The 10015-nt window shown below is 38.5% G+C and overlaps 1 protein-coding gene across 1 annotated transcript; it reads left to right on the plus strand.

Annotated features, from left to right (window-relative positions):
- Positions 1 to 1711: 1711 nt before the first annotated feature.
- On the plus strand, positions 1712 to 7038 carry LOC121874896 (activating signal cointegrator 1-like). The gene is made up of 2 exons (XM_042379266.1): positions 1712 to 1795; positions 5201 to 7038. Exon 2 carries the CDS (start codon positions 5223 to 5225, stop codon positions 6834 to 6836), a length of 1614 nt encoding a protein of 537 aa, XP_042235200.1. The 5' UTR covers positions 1712 to 1795; positions 5201 to 5222; the 3' UTR covers positions 6837 to 7038.
- Positions 7039 to 10015: the final 2977 nt, after the last annotated feature.

Consider the following 10015-nt stretch of genomic DNA (forward strand, 5'->3'; position numbering starts at 1 on the left):
CGCAGGGAGTATTCGACCACACACTAGTATATGTTGATGGAATTACAGAAGTGGAAATAATAGAATATTAATGTGCTTAAAGGAAAGACTGCATTGATGTATCTGTAACTCGATGTTGTTTTGTGTTAAGAATTTTATGTATATGAGAGAAGTACTTAAAAGTGGATTCTTTATTTGTCACGTCATAATGTTTGGATGAAAAATGTGTAATCTTATTTACTTATCTCTTATTTTTAAGGGTGGATTATGAATATGCAGTAAAAGTTAAAGAATTGTGTTTTATTCCGTTTTAGTACACCTATGCTGAACCACAGACAATATTGATGTGAATCATTGGTAATATTTTAAAATTTCAGGCAAATGATAAATTAGAACTATTCAATTATTAGTTCAATATTGAAATCAAGAACATGTAAGATGTATTATAATGTTATCTAAATAATACACAATTCCATGTTCTATAAAGCTACCTGAGATATTATTGTTGCTGGTATGTTAAGTTATTTGGTCCTAACTGTGTGTGTGTGTGTGTGTCACTTCCAGGGATACATCTTGAAATAAAGTAATATATAAATTGTGGTTTATCTCATTTTTTTTCCATTTCATACACATCAATAAGCTGACTTCACCATATACAGCACACATGTAATACACACCCCAGCACATATACACATACATATATGCTACATACACACCATAATGACTGCTACAAACAACCTTTTAAAGGATTGCCAACATGGTTTTATGCCGGGGCGCTCCTACTTAACACAATTGCTCAAGGTATTGGATATTTGGACCCATATTCTGGAACGGGGTGGTAATATCGACAGTATATGCCTAGATTTTGCCAAGGCTTTCGACAGTGTACCCCACGAAAGGCTAAAAATCAAACTGGAAGGGTACGGAATTCGGGGAAATGTCCTAGCGTGGATAGAAGACTTTCTACATGACCGCAAGCAGTGTGTGGTGATTAATAGCACGAAGTCATCATCTGTACCTGTCACAAGCGGGGTACCACAGGGCAGTGTATTGGGACCGCTGTTGTTTGTTTGTTAAATAAACGACGTTGTACACTCCTCCATACAAATGTTTGCCGATGACGCCACGTTATTTCGGGAAATCAAGAGCGAAGCGGACTCTGAAGAGCTGCAGAAGGATCTCTGTGAGCTCCAAGAATGGTCGAAGAATTGGCTGTTGAGATTCAATGTCACGGAGTGTAAGAGGATGCACCTGAGGCGAATCAACGGCAAGGAGGCGTATCATATGTCCCAACGGGATGAAGAAACTGCAGAGTGAGAGTTGTGAACTTTTGGAACAATCTGCCAGAAAGTGTTTTGACGGCACCGAGTGAAAGCTCTTTCAAGACCAAACTTGACCAACACTGGAGCAGGTTTAGGTACATTCAAGAGCTGGTGCATGCCCAGTACTTGCCAACAGTGCGTAACAGAAACGTGACAGGTCGCCCAAGCGGCTAACGAGCCCGTCAGTAGTGAAGAGGATAAAAGTAACGTAAATTAAAAAAAAATCCAAATATTTAGTTTTTTATTAAAAAAAATAGACCGACTATTGGCAAAAAGGGTTAAGTAATGTATAATAAAGTATGGAAAAGTATAGTAAAGCCAACTAAATTTTAATAAAGTTGGGAGACGTAGAGTAAAGGTAAAGTACAGTAAAAGTTGCTAAAATTTTTCATGATATGAATCCGGATTTCTTCCCAAACACTGACAGTCATACACAGTGTAACAGATTAGTTGCACACGGCTGCTGGCCTGTAAACTCCTCAATTATTTAACAGGTATGACAGATAGTTTAAACTTTATGGTTGATATGTTCCTACAAAAGAGATGTGAGTGATGACATCTTACTTTTGAGCCGCCACCTTAATTATTAGAGTAGAGCCTCGAATTTGTGGCTTAATGCCGAATTGTACACCACAGGAGAGGGTTGCACTAGATACATACATACCGGGTACATACAGTACATACATAGTCATTAAAATTGTCATATAAGTTCATATGGTTCAGTAAATGGTAAATAAAACGGATCTCGACCCACTAACGAGACAATTTTTAGTTTTTCTTTTAATCTGTATCCACCTGGTAATAGCTGTTTCATGTGTAAATACTTCGTTTTTTTCTTCAGATATGGCCCCTTTCACCTTTAATATGAATACCCCATAAATTCGTCCATTGGCTGTTGGTACGAGAACTTTGTTTTATTTTATTTATTTTTTTGTTTTACCTTTTCGGTGTTTTAGTCAAATCTGACATTCATTTCTTGTGCAAATTAGCGGTTTTTGCAAAAAAAAATCTTAATTTTTAACAGAAACCGCTAACTTACATAAAAACGGAGGTCAAATTTGAGTAAAACACACAAAAAGAAAACCTATTCTCATACCAAAGGAACCAACCAACCTACCTAACCAAACCAAACCTAACCTAACCTAACCTACAAGGAGGAGGAGGAAAGGAGACAGCTGACTAAGTGAGGAGTATAGCCTGAAGTAAACATGGCGGGAACCTGCGGATAGCCACTGGACGAATATTAACCTTTTTTGTTATGTAAGAGAACACGTCTACCACCAGAAAATTTTTTACGGATTTGTTTAATTTTTTAACAATATGTTCTTTTCATTATAGTAAGTATTTTAAAAGAGGTGACGTTTACTAGAACCTATTAGAACCTGGCTTAATGAACCAAAGAAACCTACCTAACCTAGTTGGGGGACTACGCCCCCCAGACGCCCCTGCCATATAAAACAGAAAGTACTTATTTTGATATCTGGTACCAATGAAAGCAACTTTGTTGAAATTTCATGGCGTAATTTTGTTTTTGTGGATGTGAGAGTACGCACGGACCTAGCGGGTCAGTCATAAAGCTGACTGAGCAGATTTTTCACTGGAGTATTTTAAGTAAATAATTAATTTCTTCACGTACAGAATATGTAGAGACAAAGTTTTCTTGTCATGTGATCAGTTTTTCATCGTGTTTTATCCCGTAATTTGCCTCATCCTTCATACCCTGCTTATTACAGATGATGTATGATAATAGAGAAAACCTAGAAAAAAAATAAATAAAATAAAAAGTTGTAGTGTTTTTATTACAATTTATTATCATCCAAAGAACATCTGTGTAAAAAATGAACAAAACCGAACAACTTCTGGTGTTAGTTGTCTGCTTCACTATTACCAAAACATTTTCCTGCACTGTATGTCGAAAAACTGTATTATTTGCAGGAATTGCTGTATGTATTTGTGTGTGGTAATAGTTAAGAATGAGTTATCCAGCCACCTGACGAAAAGTATTTATAAAAGAAAATTTACTACTATCGAGAAAAAAGCAAATCAGGTGGAGGAATAGCACTTTTTATATTCATGTTTTTCCCTATTTCTTGTTATAAATAAAGACTGGGTAAAATTAATGTATGAACACTGCAATTCCTCCAACTAATTTACTGTTTTCTTGATATAATGAAGAGAATTGTTTTCAGCACTTACCTGGTACCTAATTGAAAATAGGTAGATGGCTTACCGGTACCTCTTACTCTTATGATAAGTACAGCTCCTCACCAACTTACGACGGGGTTAGGGACCCAAGTCCAGGTCGTAAGTCGAAAATGCTTAAATAATACATAGAAAATCTAAAATGGGTCTCTCTTTTTCTTCTCAGCACCACAAAACTCTCACTTTTAAGCTTGGTAGCCATTTTAAAGTGAATTACAAACGAAAATATTGTCAGTACACAGCGCAATCACTGACGTTGGGACTCGAAAATATGTAATGTGACAAATTTTGGTACGACTGAGGCGGTCGTATGTCCGGGTGGTCATAAGTCGGGGAGGAGCTGTATTACTGACCCTTTGATAGAAGTGACTCGTTACTTTGAGAATTGTGTACAAAACAGGAGTGCTTTACTGTACCTGCACACCTAAATTAGGTATTTTAAAGACTTTTGAGTTTTAGAAAAGTTGTTCTTTCCCTTGAGAATATACTGTGGCTTATATATATTAGAGGAATTGTAATTAATGGCACTGTACATATTTTCTAGTGATTTTCTTCCTGAGAAATACAACATCCAACTATTGTACAGTACTGTTCCATCATACATAAACTGTACTGTAGTTGTTGATGTATGGTGGGTAGTTTTAAGTTACCATGATATATCTTAATGGTTAAAGAACTTAATTAAGAATATACAGTATTCAGTGTTAGTTCTAATATATATATTTTTTTAATTCTGTATTAATCTTTTGATATAAAATAACAAAAACTATGATGTCAAGCCATTTATAAGAAATTTCATGAATCGGCTCAACCTGACCTAACATAACATAAATATCTTAGGATACTTTTTAGTTACCTTCATTTAGGTAGGTTTGACTAGTCTACATGATGAAGCAGTAAGGATTTTATGATGTTTATTATTTATATACCTGTACTGTAATTTTTAAGAGTATCCCAGGAAGTACTGTGCAATACAGTATATACAGTACACTTTTTGTATGTACCAGAATAATTTTTTACAAATGTGGATTATCCCTTACATCACTTGTGAATTAGTGTGGAATTTTGATACAGTATGACACTCGTACTGTATGTAATCATACAGTGCGGAGTATAAGTTGCTTTACTGCATAGGCGTACTGAGAGGTGGGGCGATCACCCCTCTGAACTAATGCATTATTCCAAATAAACTATTTTTACAATAAAAAAAAATAATAATAACAAAATAAATACAAATAATAGCATCACTAATTGAATAGTAAGTGCATCTTGAACCTACAGAAATTTTTTTATTATCTAGAGTTTAAATAATACCGCGATATGTTTTGTTTAAAGTTTGTCCCCCCCCACCCTGGGAAATTTCTGGGTACACTGAGAATGAGCGCTCAAGGTGAGAGTTCTTGGTTCAGCGACTTGTGCACAACCCCACCATGTGTACTTAAGGGGGATATCACTATTTTTGTATGACGTTTGTGATGTTTTTATGTGTTCTTTGTACTTTTCGAATCCTCATACACATAACGGTAGACAAATGGTTCAGATATTTTTCATTTTGTTTATTGTTTAGTTAGAGTTCAGTATTGTAAAAAAATGGCAGTCAACAAGATTAATAACAGAAATACAGGTATGTCACTTGAGAAAAAATAATTTTAAACTTAAATACAATATCCATGTATAACTATATGTTCCTGTTACAGATTCACATCTAGCTGGTACAAGATGGCTTCCCTAGAGAAATGGGCTTGTGAGGAGCTGGAGAAGTTGGGTATACCTGATCCTGGGGATATTGTGCGTTACCTGCAACCCATCGAGAACCCTTCAGAAGTTGAAGATTATTTGGTATCTATGCTGGACTTGAACAAAACATCTCACCAGAAGTTTATTGAGATGTTCTTGAAGAAACAAGAAGAGGCAAAGTCAAATGTTGATACTAGGTTTTATAGGAAACCAGATTTGGAAGACACTATGGGATTCAAAATAAATGAAAACAAGAAAAAACAAAAAAGCCCAAAAGAGATTGTTACTTCCAATGGCAAAAGTCAGAAAGAGTTGTCTTCTAGTTCTAATGCTCCTAACTCTGCAACAGCTTCACTAAAGAAGAAGACCAAGTTTGTTAGCTTATACTCTGATGAAGGCCTGACTAGGGATGTCGTTCTCTTAAGTGGGAGACATAAGTGTGACTGTCAAGCGAGTAAACACAAACTGATTAGCAATTGTCTAAAGTGTGGTCGAATTGTATGTGAGCAGGAGGGTTCAGGACCATGTCAGTTTTGTGGCAACATGGTAATCACAAAAGAAGAAAAGGAGTTGCTGAACCGAGGCTCACGTAAATCAGAAGCACTTCAAAAGCGGCTCTTCAGTGAGAAAAATGCTATAGTTAATGAAGCTCCTTCTGAAACTGTACCATCTACTGAAGACTTACAAAGGGCTGTTGAACACAAAAACAAGCTGCTGGAGTATGACCGTACAAGTGAAAAGAGGACTAAAGTTTTTGATGATGAGAATGACTACTTCAATGTCAACTCTCGGTGGCTGAATCAAGAGGACAAAATGAGGCTTCAAAAACGAGAAGAGGAACTTAGAAAGAAAAGATTTGACAGAAGTAATCAGACTATTACCATTGACTTCTGTGGCCGCAAGACTATAAGTGAGGAACAGATAAGTGGTGTTTATGATCCAGATGATCCATTGGTTAGAGAAATTCTGGAAGGCAAAACCAATGACATATTTTCTGCCCCAGATAGAGAAGAATCTAACCCAAAAGTAGAGGTAAATCGTCCCACGTACACTGATACAGGTCTTTGTACAGGCAAAGGACGGAGCAGTAGTAAGTTTAGTAAAACTGGAACAACACTCCGTTTACAAGACCGTGAACTGCAGGAAATGACTGATGATGGGATGTGTCTGAGCATGCACCAGCCATGGGCATCACTGTTGGTGGCTGGGATCAAGGTTCATGAAGGAAGAATGTGGTATTCTCCTCATCGAGGTAGGTTGTGGATTGCTGCTGCTGCGAAGGTGCCAACCCCAGAAGAGGTCAGACAGTTAGAGCATATGTATAGTGTTGTTCTGAAGGATGAGAACCTGCCATTCCCTCATCATTATCCCACTGGCTGTCTTCTGGGATGTGTAGATGTTACCGATATTCTTCCCCAAGAAGAATACAGAAATAAATACCCAGATGGAGAAAGTGATAGCCCTTATGTTTTTGTCTGTGAAAATCCTCAAGAAATGATCATTAAATTTCCAATGAAAGGGCAACATAAAATATACAAAATGGATCCTAAAATTCATCAAGCAGCAAAGAAAGCTCTAAGAGTAAGGGAAGAGTAATGCACCCTGTGTCTGTAGATGAATATTATGTGGTTATTGTACTACTGCAGTGTATATTACTTAATAAACTTCTTTCACTTAGTACACTAACTATTATTTAAGGGTAATGTCTTCTGAAATAACAAGAAAATATTGGTTTTGGTTAAACTGGCATTGTGACAACTTTAATGGATATGAATAAAAAACTGCATACGGTACTTTATTATTATTTTTTTTTCTCTTGTTCATTAACATACTTTATAAAAAAGATGTCTGGCATAAGAATTGTAGAAATGAATGAACTTTTGTTGTACAACAGGAAATATGAGAATATGTAGTTAGAATTATGAACAAATATGTGTGGAGTGGAGAAATCTACATAAAAATGGATTGATGAAAAGACATTCATGCAGTAAGATGGGGTGATATAGAATTCATAAAAGAGAATTTGAATCTGTTAATGAGTTATTAAGCTGAGAACTACAACATGAATGACAAAAGGTATACTGTATAGAGTACTGTACACTGAGAAGATATATGTGAAACTGAAAGTTTTGGGCATCAAGATCTTGCCAGTGATTAGAATAAAAGGATAAGAAAAATTCAGGCAAATTGTAAGCTCTGTCTTAACACGAGTTGAAGATAACGGATTCAACTATTTGTGGAATTTTTAGAGCGGTTTTGCTTTATTTAGGAATGGATTACAGATGATAGGTAAACTAAAATGTCTTGCACAGGCTTGTTTTATGTAGCTATCGAGCTTGCACATTTTGGGAGAGGGATTTCATCTAATATATATATACATACACTTCATTTTTAGTCCGTATAACACGCGGACTTTGAACATATAATCAACGACCTCACCAGCCAGGAATCGAACCCTCGACCTACTGGGTGGGACTAGGGAATGCTACCGACCAACCCACAAGGACACTAAAAGCAGTCCTAGACTGTTATATTTCACACAAAGCCTATTCATCGAGCTGATGGCACCGTGAACCTCATTCGGAACTGCCTGTGCCTCGTATGTGGTGTCAGTAGCATAATTTGCGTAATTTCCCACATGAAAAGTCAGTTCACTAGCTGACAGGTTGATTTCAGTAGTCCAGGAGAATCTGACTTGAGATTTTTTCTCATTCTTTTCCTTGTCAACATTTACACTCGGCTTTGACAATCCTTTTGCAAAATACTCTACTTCTTTCTCCTGATATCTTTCAATATGTCTTCTACTTTTGCTATGCAGTGTATCTTTTTCCTGGTTTTAGTTGCTACAGAGATTTAATAATAAACACAGTTGTACCAACATAAAATGACTTTTACATAAATTGTCTCGTGCATACAAACGTGATAAATAAGTTTTAATGTACTTGAGGATCACCTCTTGTTCAGCTTACCTATCTGATTTACACAAAAGCTTATAAATTTTGCTTGTGTCTGGTATCAAATGGTGAAAATATATGGCTGTACCCTCCCCTTATTAAATTTGTTAAGTGTGTACCTGAATGTAATGAGGCTAGCATTACAATATTGGTAAAATGAATAAAGATGAGAGTACAATATCGTCTCATATTCAAATCCTCTCTGTCACTGATTATATATTTTACAAATATCAGCAAAGCTCCTTCTGTAAGAAATCAAAGAATAGTTAACGCAAGCAAATAAAGTAAAAATAAAATGCAATGTACTTGGTGAAGAGCCATTGTAAAAAAGGCTGAAGTATAACAAATGTCCCCATAAAGTTAAGAAAGTATCACTGCTCAATAATTTTGTCAACTATTTATAGGCCTTGACAAAACTACTGTTCGTCCTCTAACGTGACTTAATTTAAGCTAATATGCATATTGTTATTATAGTAAAGTATTGGATGAAATTTGGGAAAAGCAAAAGGTCTTTGCTAAAAAACATAGTGTGGGGTACGAGTTGGGTTCACACTCAGGATGGGATGGAGAAAGGAAACTCACAATGTGCTCTCTGTATACATGTTGTATTGGATGTACAATGCAGCTTGGTGCTGGGAAGTGGCAGTGTGGTTACAAGTGTGATGTAGAGAGAGCTGGTTGGTGAGGATGCTCAGAAGAGGACCAGCTTGTGGGTCGCCATGCTCGCCGGCGGGAGTGAGGGCCGCCAGGGAGGAGGAGGAGGTGTTGCTGGCTGGTTGGTGTAGGTAGAAAAGAGAGGTAGGTCACCACGAGGTCAAGTCTTATATAGCGGAGGTAGGCGTGGCTTAATAGTTGACCTCCGTCATGTAAAGCGGCGCTGGTTGACCTAGACCACGAGGCATACACTGGGGAATTTGCGGGGTCAGCTACTCGGCGACAAACAGCGTTTGTAGGGGAGGTATCCACTACAGTACTCCCCCCTTCCTTCCAGGTGGTGCAGGAGACTTATTGTCTGAAGGGTTGCATGGCACATGTGAGGCAGAACGGGCGGTGCATGCCACATGTGAGCCATAACGGCGAGGGCGTAGATGAGCCGGCCGCTAGAGGAGACAACTGTCTAGATACACAATATCTGTGGGAGTAGAGAGGGAGAAAAAGAGTGTGTGGAGGCGATGAATGTTGTGCTTCCCTCACGGCAGGTACAGAGTCGTCAGATGCGCCTGCTGGAGTGTGTGGGCCTGGGTCAGGAGCAGGGGCTGCGTCAGCAAGAGCGGAGGAGAGTCCATGACAGCAGCAGGGTGCAGGACAGTAGCAGGGAGTACCTGAGGGAGAAAAGAGGGGTGTGTGGGTCCGCACCCAGGCGCATGGGCCGCGTCGGGAGCAGGGGCTGCATCAGGAGGAGCGGCAGGGGATAGTGCTGGGCCGGGGGCGGCATCTGAGGCAGGACGGGTGTGTTGGGGTCGGTGGGACGTGGTGCTTGGGGCAGGAAGAGGAGCGGCTGTCTGCTTAGAGTAGCAGAGCTGCTCTAGGCTGTTTAACCTGTGGTGTAGAGACAGTAGTTGTAGAGTCGATGAGAGCTGCCTCTGTGTGGATAAGCCAGTCTTCCATGTTGCTTGAAGACTGGGAGAGTGATCGGTTTCTCCTCCATCCTGTGTGAGTGCGAATCTCTGGGGGTCACCATTAGTGGGGTGGCTGATGTTTGGGTTCACACTCAGGATGGGATGGAGAAAGGAAACTCACAATGTGCTCTCTGTATATGTGTTGTATTGGATGTACAATGCAGTTTGGTGCTGAGAAGTGGCAGCGTGGTTACAAGTGTGA

Source organism: Homarus americanus, unplaced genomic scaffold, assembly GCF_018991925.1.
Source record: "Homarus americanus isolate GMGI-L3 unplaced genomic scaffold, GMGI_Hamer_2.0 scaffold51859, whole genome shotgun sequence".
NCBI classification, from domain to species: domain Eukaryota; kingdom Metazoa; phylum Arthropoda; class Malacostraca; order Decapoda; family Nephropidae; genus Homarus; species Homarus americanus.